The sequence below is a fragment of the Pinus tabuliformis genome, chromosome 7 (genome assembly GCF_031772625.1).
Source record: "Pinus tabuliformis cultivar Carrire ecotype Pingquan chromosome 7, CPIR1, whole genome shotgun sequence".
In the NCBI taxonomy this organism is placed as follows: Eukaryota; Viridiplantae; Streptophyta; class Pinopsida; order Pinales; family Pinaceae; genus Pinus; species Pinus tabuliformis.
The window spans coordinates 1,995,858,641-1,995,880,443 of record NC_142293.1 but is presented as its reverse complement, the minus strand read 5'-3'; the positions used below and the strand labels follow the sequence as shown (position 1 = coordinate 1,995,880,443).

Here is a 21,803-nt window from a genome sequence, read left to right as displayed (position 1 = left end):
ATATACATTGTTTGCAACCATGCGATACGCCGATCGGTGAAATCGCAATCGGCCTTTATTGATTGGACTCCCATATATGCATTGTGTTTACACACGACTCCCCTCCCGACTGCGATATCACATCGGAGGGGGTCCAAATAGAACTCTTTTGCAATCGGAGCAAGGCCTAAGGTAAGTGATGCAGGCTTTTATGATCGGAGGCGGAATTTTTTATGTTTTGAAGGGATTTCAAGGCATCGGAAGGGGTCCGAAAGCCCAAAAAGGGATTTTTCATGCCTTGGAAGGATTCCAAAGGCACCTGGGAGGATTTTTATGTGTTTTGAGAGGGGTTTAATGGCCTTTAAAAGGTTTTGTGCCTTGGAAAAGGTAGAAACAAGGCCAAAAGATGGTTTTTTATACATATGAAGGGAATTTATGCTTTGTGAAGGAATCAAAAAGCACTAGAGGGGTTTTATAGAGTGATGAAGGGCTTTATGCATCGGAAGGAGTCCGAAATGCATCTGGAAGATGGTTAGAGGAGGGCAGTGTGGGTTCTTGCTGAGTTTCTGATAAACTTAGCAATTCCCGAGGATGTATATGGTTATCTTTCAACCAGGGGGAGGGGATAAGTATATAGGGGAGTAATATACATAGCTTTAGTAGGGGAAGGGGAAATAGATAGGGAGCTACATAGTAAAGTTAATAGTTAATATGACAATGATGAGAAAAAGCGCTAAGTATGATGTCTTAGGCTATCAAATGGGGGGAAATGACTGATAGAAGAAGTGTGAACATTCCTTGAGTGAAACAGATCTTCACCAAGGCAAATGATATGGAGAATGATGAAACTAAGAGGTATCAAGCAGATCTTGACCTCTTTAGGGGAAGTTAGTGAGTGACTTGGGGAAAAAGGAAGAAGGGAGGAGTTAGACATGCCTCGCTTGAAGTCCTCCATCTAAAAAACTGCCTCAAACCAAAAAATGGATTGCTTATCAAAATTGGAACACAGCAGTGGCAGTGAGACTAGGACACTCTCATGGACACTTCTTTGGCCATCTGTAGCAAATATGGAGCATTGCAGCATGCATAGTACGACATATTTGGCATGTAAAAATGTCGATCATGAAAGATGATTAACCTGCTGTAGCAGGAGGCTAATAGTGGCTCCACTTGGGGATGGCTTTTCCTTGTGAAAAGCCAAGAACAGCAGGTCAGACTGCCTTGTATTCAATTATTGCTGTATTCTGTAAAATTCCCTTGGTTGGCTGCCTTATTGATCCTACCTACCTACCCTAACCAGCACTTACTTTGCTGTTAGGTGAAATGAAATAACCAATGCGGCCACTTAAGCAATAAAAACATGAGTGGGCTTTGTTGCTTGTGCTTGCTAGTGAGACCAACTGAGATCTTGCAATCTGATGTGGCTTTGTTAATCTTTGAGAAGAATAGGAAGCTACTGATCTCCTTCGCTGAACCTAAAGACTGTACAAAAGGGTCCTGCAACATATATACAATAGTGCTGAGCTGAAATAAACAACTATACAAAGGTTTAGGATTGTTATCATGTCTTTGAATTGGGAAATCACCAGCATCTTGATTTTGAGCCTTGCAGCCTGCTAATGGAGAAGAGCACTGATTTACTTCATCATCCAACCTGCCAGCAGATGGGTCATACCAAACTTGGAATGATACCTGCAATTCATTACAAACAGGCTCAGATGGCACTTGACTGATTTGCACTTGCTGCTCCTTCTCTTCTTTACATAATTCAGATGACTCAAAACAAAGCGGCAGTGGAGCAATTCTGATCATTTGATCACACGCTGCTGCTTCCGAGTACTCCTTTTTAATCTGACTTTCAATGGCACTTCGGGGTTGCAAAACTAGAGGCAATACATTTTGAACAATGATTTGATCATCCTCCAGACGGTCAATATCAACACTTGCTGATACTTGCTTATTAATTGCATGATAGTTCTCCTTAATAAATTGAAAAGATTCAAAACAGAAAGGTAAAGTTCCTTCACTGAAATCAAAACACTCTGCGCTTTCCTTCTTTACTTCATAGCTGAACTAGGCAAGCTGATCATTACATTCAAGCTGTTGAGCCTGAACTTCGCTTCCTGCCAAAATAGGATCTGATTCCTCTGCAAGGCTGATTTGGTCGTTAGGCTCATAATCATCATCATACATATCATATTTGGGCAAACAGTTGAAAGAAGAGAAGCTATTATATTCACACAGTATATCAAGAGACTGCTCCTTCACATATGGCTCTATGAATATGTCATCTGATTTGTGGTAGGTTTGTTCGTGAATGTCACTACTTTCCTCATGCACAACAGATGTGTTCTTGTGCTCTAAGCATTCAACTTTCATTGTGATCAACTGCATCATTTCCTCTGACTTTTGTAACACGCTATGAAGTCTTTCTTCTTGCTATGTCTTGCGCTGTTCTTCCCTCCTCTTTAGATTTGCCTCCACGTCCACAGTGATGTCCTGCATTTGTTTCAAAGTGGACGGGCATCTTTCTCTCAAACGAAATTCCATTTCTGGATCAAAATCTCTTGGATATTGCAATAGAGCCAGATCAGGGGGAGGCCTAATATTCAATGGCATAGAGAGATAGACTTGATTGAATCGATCAGAAAATTTCTAAACCAACTCATTTGGAAGCCTTTTTAACTCATCATAATCTTGAATGAGTGAGAGGAAACTAACTTTGATCATCCATCTATTAAGGAAGAGCTTAGCACACTGTTGAAGATTAGAGATGCTGGCCTCAGGCAATGCTTTAAACCAAGTCCTAACTTCGCCTTGCAAAGAAAGGGCAAATAGTCTAAGACTGACATCTTCATCTTCTACTTCAAATATATTAAGATAATCTTCAAAAGCCTGGATATGTTTCTGGGCAATAACACCATTCTCTCCATCAAATCTTGGGAGATACTCAGGATGATTTGCAGGCAAAGGATTCAGTACAGGAGGCAAAATGAGAGGCTTATATCTATCAAGAACTTTACGAGACACAGGAGTATATACAGGAACTGTAATACTGGGCTCTATTTTTGGTTCCTCCTTGGCTGTATGATGATCTTCAACAACATTTGAAGACTGCTGCTCTAATGTGCAAGGAGGCTTTTCAACAACATTTTCCAAAGGAAAATCATAAAAATCTGATATAGAATCGTCTTTAAAATACAATATACACAACAAAACTTTATGGAGAAAAAACATGACCTCTTGGATAGTAATCCAGGTCAAAAGCCTGATCTGCTCATATATCTCTTTTGGGTTCATTTCTCCAGTGGAGTCTTTATTATGAGGATGATGTGGAGTCGCCAGGTGGATGAATTAACCTTGAAGTGCCTGATCTCTGTCCACCATCACAGATCAGAGCTAAACATGAAAAGCTCTGAAGAAAAGGAACACTTTCTCCAGAAAACAAGGCAAACTGGTCAAAATTGGGGGTTTACAGTAATAAACAAATGATTCAGGTCCCCAGTGGAGTCGCCATTATGTTATCACTCAGGTTGTCCCTTTTGACTCCCAAAGGGATACGGCCGAGGTAACCACAAACCAAGCTTTGGACTGCAGGTCCTAGCCTACTTGCAGTCAGAGAGGGCTCTCTCTTTAGGATTTAGCTTTGTTTAAGGGATGATTTTAGGCTAGATATGATGCACATGGGTTTAGTTTGAGTTTGGTGGGATGGTCGATCTATTCAAGCAGAGTTGACATACAAAGTGTAAGAACTTCAAACCATTGGGCATGGAGTCAATGAATGTGAACTGAAGGGTGCGTTTTCCTTGGCAGAAGAGGGGAATATGGAGCAGGATAGCTACACATGGCACAACGATCAAATGCTGGAACAAGGATGAAATGGAGGTTAGGGGATGAGAGGCAATTAAGGATCTCTCATCCAGCCAAAGAGGGAAAGTGGATGAAGACTATATAGGAGCAATGAAGGATTCCTAAACAGCATTCAGAAATGAGAAATAGCTTAAACATGATCAATTAAGTATGCATACTTATCACTAATTCAGAGGAAAACATAGAAAAGTTACAAGAATTGAGCACAAAGGGCATGAAAGCCAGCTCTGAACTATTCCTTCTTCCTGCAACTTAGATTATGATATACAGATGATACAGATACATATAAACTAATAAACAGAGGGAGGAAAGACTTATTGAACCATGAGCAAGCACATGAATTCCACATCAAGCTCTTCAGCCATTGAAAGCACAACCAGCCAGTTCAGATGCAAATATTCCAGCAATCTTTGATTACAGAAGTTCTTAAGCTTATAGCACAAGTCTGGAATGAGAAATACAACCAACCAACCTTTACACTATACAGAGGGTGGTATTTATAGAGAAAATATCTAAAAATATGTACAAACAGCAGATCTGAGGGTAGATCTGGAGAAATGAATGATTGTAACCTAACATTTATTAGAATGAATGAAAAAATATCTATCTAACAGCTGCGCAGGGACAGCAGCCTCAAGAATGAATTAATATGGTCCTTTGGAGCTCTGCGCTGGCAATTTGCCATAACTGCGCCTTGGGAACTTGCAGCGCTGCTCTCAGGTGTCTTTATACACTTTTCTGGCAATAACTAGGCTTTAAACACTTGAATTGCCTCTTTAGGCGGTTCTGCTACTGCAAAGTGGCTTTAATGCTGGCTTTAATGCTCATAACTATGATCTGGTGGGCTTTGATGGCTCTGAGCTGCTTTATTGACTTTGATGGGGGCCTCTTTAATGTTCTGCTGCTTTTAGGCTGCTGATATTTTGAACTGATACTCTTTGACGCTTCCTCTGATACACTTTGACACTGAATCAGGTCGCTTTCTCTCTCTGATACTCTTTAACTATCAAATCGCCCCATTCTGCTCTTTGAATGCAAAATAACTGCTGCAAGTGCTTTCCGTGGCCCCTAGAATGCTATCGGCACATGGCCGATCAAAAATGGTCCTTAAAATGATAAATTTTGCAACACTGGGTCGAATAAAGGAGCTCTGGTAGCATGCCGAGGAGAAATCTCTACATTTGGAAGTATTTGGGCCCGGAGCGATCTCAAAATGGCCAAGGAAGGCATCGCTCCTTTGCAGTTGTGGCGGGCGAGAGCGCTGTACACAAAACTTTAAAAATGGCCCTTTTATTATAATACAAAAATGCTTTCAAAATTGTGCAAATTCATGAAATTTGGGCGCAGGCGGCAACTGTTCATTTTATTAAATTCTGGCCGTTGGATCCGGCACGGGCCGATCCAACAGCCCAAATCTCATCGCCATATCGCATCGGGGCGGACTAGGGGGCCGGCACATAAACAATTGCCGAAACGCGCTGAACCGAAATGCTTATAGGCCCTTTCTTTATTTGAATCGAGTCCGGCCCATCGGTGAGTTCAAATCGGCGGAAAAAAACATAAGCTCCCCGAAATCATTGGACCCGAAATGCTTTTACAGGCCCACTTTATCTCTTTTTGGGTCCAAGCCATCGGGACCCGCATATCGGCGGATTTACAATTGAAAAGGTCCACGGAACCAAAACCCTTAACACTGCATTTATATACCATTTCGGCTCCGGCCCGTCAGGAGCCTTCTTTTCGCTGCACTAGGGGCCCTTACGGACTCGAAAACTTTATAAGCGGCGCCTTTATAATATTTCGGCTCCGCTGGTCGGAGCCATATACATGGGGTGATCGCCGATATAATATGGGCCATTGATTTGGTGAGGGTGATGGACGGCTGAGATTGAGTCGGCACTTCGCTATCGGTGGGGTCATGGGGGCTGCCACATAGAAACGCCGAAACCCATCGGACCCGAAATCCTTTATAAGCCGCGCTTTATATCTTTTCGGCTCCGCCCAGTCGGAGCCATATATAGGAATGAAGCGATAAAACATTAGCCATTGATCTGGGGCCCAAATGGATGGCTGAGATTTGGTCGGCGTTTCGCTGTCGGAGCAAGCTGGGGGCGGGACATTATATACATATGACTGCCGATGCGATATCGCAATCGGCGATCGGCGGACCATTTGTCGGGCTTATATACATTGTTTGCAACCATGCGATACGCCGATCGGCGAAATCGCAATCGGCCTTTATTGATCGGACTCCCATATATGCATTGTGTTAACACACGACTCCCCTCCCGACTGCGATATCGCATCGGAGGGGGTCCAAATAGAACTCTTTTGCAATCGGAGCAAGGCCCAAGGTAAGTGATGCGGGCTTTTATGATCGGAGGCAGAATTTTTGATGTTTTGAAGGGATTTCAAGGCATCGGAAGGGGTCTGAAAGCCCAAAAAGGGATTTTTCATGCCTTGGAAGGATTCCAAAGGCACCTGGGAGGATTTTTATGTGTTTTGAGAGGGGTTTAATGGCCTTTAAAAGGGTTTGTGCCTTGGAAAAGGTAGAAACAAGGCCAAAAGATGGTTTTTTATACATATGAAGGGAATTTATGCTTTGTGAAGGAATCAAAAAGCACTAGAGGGGTTTTATAGAGTGATGAAGGGCTTTATGCATCGGAAGGAGTCCGAAATGCATCTAGAAGATGGTTAGAGGAGGGCAGTGTGGGTTCTTGCTGAGTTTCTGATAAACTTAGCAATTCCCGAGGATGTATATGGTTATCTTTCAACTAGGGGGAGGGGATAAGTATATAAGGGAGTAATATACATAGCTTTAGTAGGGGAAGGGGAAATAGATAGGGAGCTACATAGTAAAGTTAATAGTTAATATGACAATGATGAGAAAAAGCACTAAGTATGATGTCTTAGGCTATCAAATGGGGGAAAATGACTGATAGAAGAAGTGTGAACATTCCTTGAGTGAAGCAGATCTTCACCAAGGCAAATGATATGGAGAATGATGAAACTAAGAGGTATCAAGCAGATCTTGACCTCTTTAGGGGAAGTTAGTGATTGACTTGGGGAAAAAGGAAGAAGGGAGGAGTTAGACATGCCTCGCTTGAATTCCTCCAACTGAAAAACTGCCTCAAACCAAAAAATGGATTGCTTATCAAAATTGGAACACAGCAGTGGCAGTGAGACTAGCACACTCTCATGGACACTTCTTTGGCCATCTGTAGCAAATATGGAGCATTGCAACATGCATAGTACGACATATTTGGCATGTAAAAATGTCGATCATGAAAGATGATTAACCTGCTGCAGCAGGAGGCTAATAGCACCATCGGATCGAACCCTAAGAAAATGGACGGCCTGATGAGGAACAAGTGCAGGAAGAGGACGATGGCTAGAACATGCACACGAGAACGTTGGGTATGTGGTGGTTGCGTAGAGTTGTTCGGTCCCTCGATCCAAGTTGGAACTTGGGGATGGGTGACCCCCATTAATTACCAAGGCGCATTAACCCTATCATGGTTTAATTTATTCGAGAGTAATAAATCACTTTTCCTAGATTCCAATTTATTAATCAAATCCTTTGTATGATGAGTGTAATCTCCACCACCTCCCACACTAAATTATAGTCAATGTTGAAGTTGTATTAACCTTTACCGTAATATAGTCACAAATCTATATATTCATATGTTAAGATGTCAATTTTTTTTTTTGGTTAGCGATAGTATGGTTGCATGTGTCACTATTAATCAATGCTCATTTTCCAACCCCTTTGTAGTATAATGTGCATTGGTTTAGATGATTGAAAGTTTATTTTTATTTAAGTTTTCACGCGATTTCGCTATTAATGAATGCTTCTTTTCCAACCACTTTTTATTATAATGTGCATTGGTTTAGATGACTCAATGTTTATTTTGATTTAAGCTTTTAAGTGTTTTTTAAAATCTTTAGTGGTTAAAATTTAATTAAGTAATTTATTTTAATTATTTTTTAAATGGATAAAATTTATATTTTTAATATAATTTATATTTTCAAATATTATTAATATAGTCTAATTAAGTAATTGAGTTTAGGTTCATTTTATAATTCAATAAGAAAGCGATGTGTATGTATGTTCGTATTCAATTTGGAATTAACACGAATATTCTCTAAACAAAAAAGAAATGTCAGCCATAATAATAATAAAAAAATATGTTATGCACATTTAATTAGTGGTCCATATGACCTAATATAATTTTATGTAAAGTAATTGGAAGTAAAAAAAAATATGTGAGCAAGATGTTTAAACCTTATACTTTTCAAAAATATTTTAACATGTTATTGAAATAAATTACCTGAAGATCTATGTTAACCAATTTATATGAATATCAACTTCATATATAGAAAAAATGGAATGGAGGCATGAAATTTGCAATTGAAATTACAAACTAGTGCTTAATGTCAAGCAAACAAACCTAATGGCAATGTCACTGCTAAGATAGCAATAATATAGGTTATTGGAGGAACATTTTTTTGAAATGACACAAATTAAAATAACAAAAGGAGAGGATACAAAAATTCATGAATCGATATTAAATAATAATACAATGGTCCAAAGAGAATAAATAATACCATTATTTTATAGTTTGGACATATTACACGACTAAAATAAAGATAAGAAGCAACAAGTAGCTAAATTAACAACATTATATAACAAATGATGACAGAGTTTATTAATGTTCCCCTTACTACTAAAGCCTTTCTATTAAGCTTTCCTCATAAAATTAGACCAACTTCTAATGAACGAAAACTATTATCCATTACATTGTGAATTAAGGTGATATAAGATTACTTTGTTATGAAATGTTTGATTTAAAACATTTACTTGTAAAGGTTCTAGAATATTAATGAAGAGCATTTTCATAAATCCTTTGGAGTGAAGTGTTGTGCATTGCCTTCACTTTGAACATATCCTGGTCGGAATCTCCCTAAAACATAACATATGATAAAAAGAAACTCCAATAAAGAAACAAAATTGTTTATGTTTCTTATACCATTGCCTTGCGGCATTTCCTTTGCAACATGTGGTGCAAATGCTAGTTATATGCTCTCTTATATCCAATTCACTCACACAATAGATTAACCTTACAAGCTTCCATTTAGAGGAGTTAAACTCAGACCCATTCTAAGTCATATTAAGAGTAGACATTATTAGATATCAAAATTGTGTTGAGTGTTTTATTAACCAATATAATAATATAAATATAAATACATGAAAGTAATTTCAAAATGGACAAACTATCTTGGACACATAATCACTTAGTTGAGAGAATATCTCAACCACACACTAATTTAGGAAACTAACTAATTAAATAATATATCTCAAACCAACTAAATCTAACCACCTCCTAGAAATCAGAAACAACTCTTCCTCTTAAAATAAACTCTAACTAATAATAACCCATAAAAAAACAACCAATGACATATAAGATAAGTAAAAAGTTACATACTACAACACATAAAATTATAATCTTAACTATTAGTTTATATCGAAATTATAATCGTAACAGTTATTTTATAAGTTTGATAAAAAAATTCAACCAAATTGGTAAACAATATCTACCAATTCTACCGACTTTGTAAAGAAAATTCGTTAGGTTCGAACACCATGTCGACAAGAGCTGCTGTGATGAACAAAGATTCAGATCACCAATTCCTAATTGGTCGTGGACTCTTAATTTCAAGGGTGGAAAGCAAAACCAGTCGCAGAGCCAGGGAACAAGTGAAGATTTAGGCAGAAACATGGCGTGGCCTGTAGGCAGTGGGCACCCATTGTGAGAGTTCGATCAGCAAAATTAACCAGTCTCACCTAATTATACAACAGAATTCCAAACATGATGACCAATATTTGTATTACCCCCGCTGCATTTGTTCCTTTTGAGTTTAAACTTCAAGCAGTGTTTAGCGCTAACCGTAGATTTTCCCATTTGTGAAGGTCCGGCATGTCGCAAGTTCGAGTCTCTTTCAGTTTGAAATTAAATGGAAATCTGTGTATACTGAGATTACTTGTCCATCCTGTTTGGAAGGTGATCACATAAACATAAATCCAGGGTGAGCCGATTCCCGCAATGAACAAGAAAAGTGGGTTAGCAGAAGCCATGATGGTCCGCAAGCATATTGTGAGGGAGGTGTTCCTCATCCTGCTTTGCATTGGAGGCATCGGATTGGCAACAAATGTTTACGGCCCCTTCTTTCATCCTTCCGTTTCGCAGGTGCTCACCAATTTCGTTTCACGCTCAGTTATTGGAGATTCTGACTATTCCATGAGATCTGCGCAAAAATTGCCTGTGGTAATTAGTTACCGCTCCTTGTCCTGTTTGCTGTTTCAGCGCATATCAAATTCAGTGCACCATTTTTTGAATCTTGTGTATTCCTTGAGTGCAGAAGATTTTAATGGCGCCTTCTCCAGCTCCTGTTCCTGCCCGCCGCCCTCAAGATGAATTAGATGTAGTTTTGGCGAAAACAGCTAACCGGAACAAGACAGTAATAATTACGACCTTGAATGCGGCCTGGGCTAAGCCGAATACCATGATTGATCTCTTCCTTGAGAGCTTCTATATGGGTGAAGGGACACGGGATTTGCTGCACAATCTGCTCATTGTTGCCTTGGATCGCAAGGCCTACGACCGCTGTCTCCGAATTCATCCGCACTGCTACTTTTTGACGACCAAGGGTGTTGATTTCTCTGCAGAGAAGGTGTTCATGACTGAAGATTACTTGAAGATGATGTGGAGGAGACTTGACTTCATGGCAGACATTCTGGAACGCGGTTACAGTATTCTTTTTTCGGTAAGTAGTTAAAGAAAGCCTAGAATTTTGCATCCCTATTTCTGGGTTTTCTCTTCAGTTTAAAGTATACAAACAGAGGCAAAACCATTAGTCAATTTTTCTTATCTAGAAAAGGCATAGTCTGATTCCAGGATAACATTTTAAGACTTCAATGCCTTTTATGTGGTCATTTACCTGTCAATCAACAAAAGTGTTTTTATGAACGCCCGGATTGGTGGGCCTGCCAAATGGGTTTTTGTCTTTCAGCTATGAAACAGCTGGTGCAAATATTCCAATTTACTGTCAGTTTTGGTCAGCTCAAAACCAAAAAAGAATTATTCATTTGGCCTAATTAACAGAGGGAATTGTCTTTCTTTTTTTAGGAATGGGCCAGATATAATTTTTGATTTTGCTCTTGCAATTCCTGCATGTAAATTGTAGTCAATCTAAATGTAACCCATGTTAAAAACCTTACAATCTGTGAATTATCTTTAGGTAACAGATAAAGCTCCATTCTTCATCAACTGATGGGGATTCTTTTGATAATACGGGAAATTTGATGCAGAGTATGGCAAATTCTTTAAGTGCCTATAATGCCTTCTTTTCATGAAGGCAAAACCTGGTATCTTAGAGCCTCTCTAATTTTGCCATCAAAGCGTCCCTTGGGATGGATATCATGCAACCTATCTGATCTTTGTTAAAGAAATGAAAAGTCCTAAAATCAATACAGTAATGAGATCTGAGCCCAATCCAAAGACTATAGTGTAACCTGTAACTTTTATAAATTACTCTTATTTTAATCTTTTCTATGAAATTTGACATTAAATTTTATATAGAATAATTATTCTATACTTAAAATAAATAAGTTTGGATGATCTAGTGATTTTAAGTTTTGATGATCCTCGGATAAAATATCTGACTCATTGGGATAAGGTTTTAAAAACAGACTCTCACTAAATTTTAAATAAAATATCTTTGACTCATTATGATAAAGTTCTAGATAATACTCCCACCAAATTTTAGATAAAATATCTTTGACTCAGTGTAATAAGGTTCCGAGAGCAAACTCCCACCATCCTGAAGTCCTGAAATCTTGAAAATTCTGATATATTTTGGAACTCTGTATTTCACTTAAACATCCTAAAATATTTTGGAAATAGAAGATTCTGAAATAATTTTTAGGAAATCAATCAACATAAGAAAGACCTGGGTTAAGTTAATTTTCTAAGGCTTTTTGAGGTTTTTGTATTTTGATGGGCAGACTATATCATATTTTGTTGTGCAGGACGCTGACATAATGTGGATGCGAAATCCCTTTCCAAGACTGGCTGAAGATGCAGACATCCAGATGACCTGTGACAAATACAATGGCGACCCTTTCGATGTCAGGAACGAAGCCAACACAGGGTTCATGTACATCCGTTCCAATGAACGAACCATCAGTTTTTACAGAGACTGGTATCTGTCAAGACGCTTTTTCCCGGGCCAGAAAGAGCAGGACGTCTTAAATATTCTCAAATTCACAACCGGATTCGCTGCAAGGAGAATGAAATTTATGTTCTTGGAAACCAAGTATTTTGGGGGATTCTGTGAGAGGAGCCCAGACTTGGCTGATGCTTACACCATGCACGCAAATTGCTGCATAGGCCTGAAGGCGAAGCTTATTGATTTAGGAAATGCAATGGATGACTGGTTGGAATACAGGGACCCCACCATCAATTCATCGTCTCCCAGTCTTGGAAAATGGAGACCTGCCAACGCTTGTATACGTTCCATGTCGAGCATTATGTAGCTAAGAGAAGTATAAGGGGCTTTTTTTATTTTGCAGAGATGTGCTCTTTCCATTTATCTGACATTTTTGACTTCGCAGAGATGTTCCCCTCGATATAACAGTAAGTTTCCACGCTCAGCAGATCAACTACGGGCAAGTAGTTTTGAATTAATCAAAAGTAGTTTTAAATTTTACTACTCATTTCGAAGGTGATTAAAGAAAATCTTGCCCTGGGCCTGTGTTGTGTTTTCTTAGATAAATCTGAATCAGATAGACAGACAGATTTTTATGGATTCCATTGTAGATTTTGAAATATTAATAGGTGTGAACCAATTCAATTATTTAGTTTAACTCAGAGTCATATAAGAAACTCAGCTCCTATTCATCTCTCATGTTCATCTAATTTTCAAAAACATATCATAAATTAAAAGCAACTTTTATAAAAAAAAGAAAAGAAAACATGTTTTGTTTTTTATTTTATTTAATTCTTATGTCATATATTTAAGCTGTAACTTTACATATTATTAAATCATTAATTTTAGGCGTTGTTAATGGTTCACTTATCATGGTTTTCTTATGTCTGTTTGCAAGCTAGAGAAGATTAAAATATGCCATATTCAGAAGACTGTATGAAGGTGTTCATGTTAAGGAATGTTGACTTACAATTGCAAGTTCTGGACCCTATTAATTCATACCCTTAAACCCACCTTATACCCTTAAACCCACCTTCCTGTTTCCTCAGGAAGCCCTTCGCACTCGCATAACAGGATTTGAGAGAATACCTCTAGATTTTCTTTTGGTTCAACCTTTGTTTTTGTTTCCCTCTTCTCGGAATTCACATTGAAACCTAACTAATGGATAGATTTCTTGATTGGAAAATCTAGGAGTGTTACCTTTGTTTGATCGATTCTTCTGATTCCCCATTTGTAGCTCTAACTATAGAAGCACACATTCTCTATTGCTAGAGGACATTGATGGGTGAGACTGTAAGGTCCTAAAGGCACATCACCTTAAGCAACATTTTGAGTCAGAATGAGGTTAGAACCAACATTGAAGGGTTTTGTATGTCATCCACTGTGTGGTTAATAAGAAATGGAATTAGAGTGGGGGTTCAAGTGTAACTTGTGTCTCTCCCACTGTTCCTATTATGGTTTTGAAATTGAATGCAGGGATGTTATCCCTTATATGTTTTCTATAATATAATACTAGAAAACAATATAATATAAAAGTTCACATACATGCAAAAAAAAAAAAAAAAACAAAAAAAAATTGTTTTCATAACACATGTTCACTTAGATCATGTGCCATGAATTCTATTTTTATTTCCTTATGGATTTATAAGGATAGAGAGAAACCTAACACGGAAGAGTATACAATCAATCATCCTTATTCTACTTGAATTTGAATAAGAGTTCTTAGTTATAGTTTGTTTCTCTTTTAAGGAATTTGAGTAAGAGTTTTTAGTTATAGTTTGTTTCTCTTTTTATGTTATGCTATATTCAAATAATTTATTTAAATTTTATATTTAAATATTTATAAGAGAAATATAAGTGTTTTTAATTACTATTTTAAGTTAAATAAAGTTATATATTTAACATAAATATTAAATATTCTATTTATTACTTGAAGAGTGGAAGTGAAATATCAACTTACAAGTCAACATAATGAGAATGTAATTATTAATGTTTTATAATGCTTTTAATTAAAACTATCCAAATATATATAATCATTTATGTTGAGCCTCTCAATTCAACAAAGACATCTCAAATAAATATACATAAATAATCTATTTATTCAATTTTTACTTGCATATCACATCCTCTCATATTGGATAATTGAATAAACCTCTCATACTGGATAATAGAATAAACCTCTTGAACTCAACAAATACATCTCAAATTAATATACATAAATAATCTATCTATTCTATTTTTACTTGCACATCCTAGTTTCATTAAATAATACTAATGAGTCAATGTATATTAACTAATAACAACAAATAGTATTATTCCATAACAAAATTATAATAATAATCACAAGTAATAATATATTCAGTAGTTTTTTAGGGCGTTGAATCTATTTATACATTCAAAAATTCATTTTAAACAAATAAAGATCATAAAATCACCCAAAATTACTCAAAATGATCACTAGTTCATACCGAAAAACCAAAATAAAGAAAAATTAAATATAACTTAATATTAAAATAAAACCAAAATATAAAAAATTAAAAAAAAACTTAATATTATTTATTAATATTAAAATGACACCCTAAAATTATCACAAAAATATTAAAATAGGAAAAGGGTAATTATTTTTGAAACATCTAATTTATTAAAAAATCATTATATATAGAATATTAAATATGAGAACCTCCCGGATGCGGGTGTATGTCAAGATTAGTAGGCTGGTGGCAGATTGGGACGGTAAGTGGCCTGGCCACATGGCCCTCCGTAATCCCACACACCAAACCATAAAACGACTTAACAGCGACCATAAATGGCAATTAAGTTGGCACTGTAATCAATCTGACTGCATCTACCCGCCTCGGCTCGGCTTAATGGTGACCTCTGGTAATTTTAATTCCACCGCCATTGTCTCTAATCCCTCGCCTCTGCAATGCCACTGCCCACTGGCCGCAGCGGAACCGAGCTCACGCACTGCTACGGGCAGGCGCTGCAGCATTCTATGCTACATTGAAATTGGCCCGGGCAATCATTTTACACAGAGCTTGATCTGCAATTTTATTCTCCACCCTGCGTCTGCTGCTATTCCTTCCTCTGAGCCGACCTCTGAACCTGCTACGCCCTCTCATCACTCTGAGCCGTCTCCCAGCAGACATCCCCCCCAGCATCAAAATGCCCAGGATTCGCCATAGAATGCGAAGCAGAAGAGGGAGCAGCAGATGTAGATTACCTCGCTCTCCACTGTCTCCGGCCTCAGACACTTCCTCCCCTCGGCTCATCTGACCACAAGCCGATATCCAAATGCTCACAGCGGCAGAGGCTGCTCCCGAGCTCCCCGCCTCCAACCGTCACATTCTGACTCTTCGCCCACTGAAATCCCCTCCAGTCCATAGCAGGCCCTCCGCTCAGCCTTGTTCACCTACCGCTGCTCCCTGAACCAACCCATCTTAATCGCCACCATCTCCATTACCTTCCACGAAGAGCCAACTACCAGAGGTGGACGCCCTACCAGTGAGGAGCTAGCTAGGGTCAAAGGAAGATCACACTGCGCAGGGGCGAAGCAGGACACTCCTCAGGACAAGAAAACTGTGGAGGAGAAGGACCGAGACCATCAGGCGGAAGATGACACGGGAGCAACGCAACAGGAAGAAGATGACATGAATGCATACATGTGTTTCATCGTTGAGGAACACCCGTCGCCGCAACATGATACTTGACTTGCCAGCATGACACTTGACCGGCCACACAACATGCCACGTGTCTTCGAGTCTCAGGTTCCAAGAATTATGTTATTTGGTTTTTTCAGGGCCTTTTTTGGAAAACTTTTTGTCATTTGGGTTCTTTGATGATTTTTTGAAAAACTGGTTAGATATTGTGCTTAATTACTGGTTTCCCCTGCGTGGGCAGCAAAATAATATTTGCAATTTCAGTTTTGAACTAGACTGGTTTCCCGTTATGGGCAGTGACAATTCTGTTTTGTTGTTATGTGCCTTAAAGCCTTAAACTATGGCACGGACATGCAAAGGCCAAAGCGTCAGTGTACCATTATATTATAGTGATAAAATTTAGCATAATTTAGAAAAAAAAAAAAATTATTAAATATGAAAACTAATAACCATCAGAAAACAAATTAATTTCTATAATTAAAGTTATTAATAAACCAGTGTAATTATAATACTTAAATTTTATTTGTTTTTCTTTTACGTTTTAAAATTTATAATTAAAAATATTTTAAATTATAAAAGGGATTTCTTTTTTTCAAAATTAATTATTAATTTTTCCTATTTAAATTATAACGATTCTCAGCATAAATATAGTGAATCAGGTTTGATTTTACCATCCGAATCAGGTTTGATTTCCATGCAAGTTTGAATGTGATGTTTGTGGGTCCCAGCGGGTTAAGCGGGGTAATCTCCTTTGTTGATTTGGGAATCTTGCTGGTATAATTATTGGTATATTTGATAAGTTTAACCTATAGCGAATATTAAAACAGTATAAATTAAATTAATGATGGATTATGTTATATTTTTTATTAATAAATAATATCTAATTAAACTAGATATTTAATAGCTAGATATTTAATGATTTTGACAGTTTTATAAGGTTTAATAAATTTGTTTTGAATGGTCTGGAAAAATGATTATTATACCATCCCAGATCGTGCACATAATATTTTAGCTTAAAAAACCAACATTTTTAATTATATAAAAAGAATTTGGATAGAAAATAAGACGAGTATGTTATGAGAAATTACAATTTTGTAAATTGAGAAATAAATTATAATAGATTTTATATATAGAAAAATAGTATTAATTTTGGTTATTAATATTTTAGTTCTATTAATTTATTGGGGTTTTATTGATTCACTGGTGCAGTATATGTCAATTTTTGGATTTAGGCAAGTACAAAATCTAAGGTTGACATACATTGCCCAATGCATTAATGGAGTAATCACTAACTGTCATTGGGAATATAATCTCATCACTATTATTCAAAAAAAATTAAAACACTTAAAATTATTCAACAATTATTTGTGTCCATTACAATAAAACCAAAATCCAATATGCCATCATAGAAAAAATAAAAAAAATGGATCTTCTGCATGATACTGAAGTACCCTATATTATGGTTTCCCACTAAATTATTTTGTGAATTTTTCAATGGAAAATTAGAGAATTTTGGTTGATGGAATCATTGTTTTAATTATGGATCCACAATTTTGATAACCTTTCTTTACAAAGGATCCAAGGATTATTGACTAGAGGCACTACTCTAAGGGTTGCAAATCTAGGGTTTTAACATTCTTGACATTGTTTAGGGCTCCCTTGAAGAGCCCACTTCAAGCATTGGATACCAAGAACTTCTTGGTAACTACATTTTTTAGATCATTCTTTTCTTTCCCAACATTTTCTCTAGATTTATCAACATACTTGAAGAATATTTTCTAGTGTCATCCCAAAACTAACATTTTCTGTAGATTTATCAACATACCTACAAATATTTTCTAGAGAAATCAAAAAAAAATTGTGACCATGAAGCCAAAATTCCAGGCCATCTATTTTCTAGAGTCCAAAACCTTTATTCAAATAACTTTTTCCTTGGGTTTTTCAATAGATCTTAGATCTAATCAATTGCTTTTGAATGCACATCTACAGGTGCACATTTCTTATGAAGCTTATCAATTTGAAATGTGATGATATCATCTTTGACACCACCACATTTGGAGATATTCCTTATGTTCTAGAATTATGTAGTTTTCTTTTATAGTGGATGCTTTTGTTTATTGTGAAATGAGGTATATTTTTAAACTGATGAAGTTGGTTAATGATGGTATTTACAAGGATATGAAAACCTACTTTCAAGAGGAAGCCAAGTGGTTCCCCACCTTCTTTGATGCAGATTTTACTCACAAGTCCATGAGATTTGTCTCAATAATTTTTATAAATGATTTTATGGATGACCCTAAAAAATCAAGATAATTCAAAGGATGTACTATTTTCAAAAGCATCATTTCAAAGCATTAATGTCCAGCAAGATATCCTCCTATGACTGCCAAGCCAACCCTCCACCAGAAAAAAATTGTCCATATGAATTTTGTCACTAGTATGTCTATAAAATTGATCTCAAGATACCACATATTTGAGCATAGAACCATCTACAAAGGGCCACTTTCCAGTCGTCAATATGGCCGAATTTTGGCCTGTTCATCTAGCCTTAGACTTCACATTATCAATAGTGATATGTGCCTCTGACTGTACATTCTTTTTATAGAAGTTCTAGCCTCATAAAACTTTTCATGGTTGCACTATTCCACAAAGAATGTAGCCTCAAAAAACTCACATGGTTCCACAAAATCTCCATACTATCCACAATACTCTGAATGCCACAAAAATTCACATTTGTTGAGCCATAGAGATAGATTATTCAAAAATTGTGTCTTGGAGGAGAGTGAATAGACTCTATTTATAATTTTCCATTCATGTGAAACGTGTATCCTTACTTGGAGTAGACTTGAACAAAAGGAGGGATCTAGAAAAATAAATTTTATTTCTTCTTTGGTTTGCATGGTGAAAATACTAACCATAGCTACCATTTTTCAACAAATAGTGTGGGAGATATGGCATTCAATGGGGGTTATATTTTCACTATATGACCAAATTTACCATTAAATAGGGAAGTTATGATATAATGTTTTCTCTCTAAATCCTCTTCTTTAGATAAATAGGGATGTTATGAATAGGGCCAACCCTAGTTTGAATTGAATATCCATAAACCCACGGAAATAGTATATCTACCTCTAAATAAAATTTGAATTTGAAATTTACCATAATTAACTTTTCCTCCTAAATAATTGAAAAAATGATCAAGGACACTTTTGAATCACTTAGCCGTTATGGTTGAGGCCCCTCCTAGTAAAAGAGTGTCATCCACAAATTGTGAAAAGAGTATCATATATTTTACTCCTCCAACTAGTTTTCTTCCATGTAGGTTGTCTAAGACCCTTTTTGCTTCCAATTTTCTACTCAATGGTGCTACCATTATCAAAGGATTTTAACATCACTAGAACTTGACAGTTGATAATACAATTTGAATTGAAGATAAACCTAGAATTGAGGAAAATAGAGATGAAGCCCATAGTAAAGAACCTAGAGTTAAGGGCAATCATGGTTCTCCTTTGCATTAAAACTAGACGATATTAGCATAGGATCATATTTCAATTATTTTATCACTTCCAAAATGGGTACTCTGCCATGTTTCCTTTCATTCATGAGAAAAGAGTAACTATAATTCAAATTTTCTTCTCTAAAGTCTCTAGTCATTACTTGACTTGTGACCTAATTTTATTCTTTCTTGCAAAGACATGAACCTGCATGCCTTCCTCTAGGGATGCCCACCCAATACATGCCTGAAGAAAATTGACAAAAGTAAGCTAGTTTGGTTGTCCACCTACCTTACGCATTTGATAAATGAGATCCAATGCTAACCATGATATCGATTAAAAACTCAAGGGTTCATCTTAGCCTTTGTTTCCAGAATCCTTCATACGCATAAATAATGATAAGACAAGATTGGATAAGCAAGACATATTTACTCTAAAACAACATATATTTTTATAGAGAGACACATGTCCCACACACTTTTTGATGAAATGGCTATATATGGCAAACAAATTTGTAAGATGGAAATCCAAGAGAAATTGTTCAATGCCACAACAATGTTTCTTTTCTTGCAGATTTTCCATATCCATTATTTCCTTTAGTTGGTAGCCTTCCTTTTCTCTTAGTGGAATTTCTTCTTGCTTTATTCACTTCATCTCAATGTTAAACATGGATACATTGGATGGATTGCAAGTAAAACCAAACAAGTATCTCTCAAATTTGTTTTCCTTGAGTGAAGGAAGTTTAAGTAGAGTGGATGAAGGTAAAATATATAGTATGTCTAACATACAAAGATCACCTAGGGGTGGGAAGATTAGATTAAAATTCCATAGGAATGTGGAATTTTGTATTGCTAAAGGGGTTTCGTCTTCTTATGATTCCAAGAGCATAACGATATCAAGGTGCCCTTGAGGTGAAAACATCTAATGAAAAGATGGGTACCCAAGGATGTTTCTCAAGTAATTTTTTTTTTCATCGCAATGATAGGATATATCGCATTGCTCCATTGCTACATTGTTTGGTGCTATTTTCCATGGAAGGAATAAATGTTTCTTACAATGCATTAACTGAATTGATGGAGTATGTCAAACCCTGTTACAATTGCAAAGATTAGATGTCATTGATTTGATATATGCAAGGTATGCTAAGATACAAATTGGATACAAATTATATACAACTAAGAGATAATGATAAAAATAAAGCAATGTTTATCTATATTGATGGAAGGCCAAAATCATCGGGGAATATTGCAAGGTTTATAAACACTACACAATGTGGGGCAATAGATAAGAAACCCAATTTCATATTTCAGCCACGTGAAGGAAACCATGTATTCATATGCATCAAGAATATCAGTAGTTGTAGGAGAAGAGTTGTTGATCAATTACAACTTGAATCAAATAGATACAGATATTGCCATTATGGGGGGAATATGTAATAATAAATAAGCATGAAGAACATGCTACGTATACAATTTTCATTTGTCACATAATATCGCTTATATTTTATAAATACAAATTGCTTACCATGAATACCGACCATAGATAAATACCTATTGATCACTTGTTAGTCCTTAACTAAAAAGGTAAATGAGGTGATTACTCCAATTATTGAGATGAATAAAATTCTACACCAGTAAGAAGAAGAAGAATGGTAAGCAGAGAAAATAAATGCTAAAATGCTAAAATTAACTTGAATTTGTGCTAATTTTTCTTGTCTCATACTCCCATTTATGTAGGTCCTTTCCCATAAAAACATGAATTTGAAAATTCCATAATTATTGACATGCGCACTATGAGACTACCCCTTTATTCGCCTTTTTTGTATGCATTTATATGTCCATTAATTAAATGTTTATGTTGATACATATTCCTTAACATTTAAAAAAAATATTTTACGGCTCTAATTATATTATTATTTGGTAGGTTGATCCATACGGAAAAGCACTTGCACAATCAAAAGTAAACAAATAACAATTTCACTTTACATTTTCTGTGAAATTTTGATTATATGTTTAGATAATCGAAATAATAACTTTTATTTTGATGAAATATGTAGTCTAAGCCGCATGAAGATGATTTTCTCAATGAGGAAGACTTGTGGTCATCCCCCAACCTTGAGGCTACAATAAGAAAGTATGTGAACAAAATGAACAAACAATTATGGATTTGATTCATAGTAGGGATCCTATTCCTCTGACTGAGGCTAGGATGATGGAATTGAGCAATCTCTAGACTTACAAGGTAATAACCATATTTTAAAGTGAGTTTTTTTTTAATGTCATAAGTTTAATTCTGAAAGTTTTTTTTTTTTTTTAACTTTTACATTATTTAATCGAAAATTTATTTTCTTTCTTATATAGTGTTATTTAGAGGAAATTCCCCCCCACATTAGTCCGTTGATCCTCAAGTCAATGTTGGTACCAATGGAGCTACTGAGGAATGATATGAGCATTCGTCCAGTACTAGCACCATGCATATATTCGCAAGGTAGTTATTCACTTCTCCATATTCGAGTGGTCATGCTCCCAATACT

At 36.3% G+C, this 21,803-nt stretch overlaps 1 protein-coding gene across 1 annotated transcript; it reads left to right on the top strand.

Moving 5' to 3' along the window:
- Positions 1–9,546: 9,546 nt before the first annotated feature.
- On the top strand, positions 9,547–12,573 carry LOC149256471 (uncharacterized protein At4g15970-like). The gene is made up of 3 exons (XM_089457432.1): positions 9,547–10,175; positions 10,270–10,674; positions 11,939–12,573. Exons 1-3 carry the CDS (start codon positions 9,954–9,956, stop codon positions 12,443–12,445), a joined length of 1,134 nt encoding a protein of 377 aa, XP_089313558.1. The 5' UTR covers positions 9,547–9,953; the 3' UTR covers positions 12,446–12,573.
- The last annotated feature ends 9,230 nt before the right edge of the window (positions 12,574–21,803 follow it).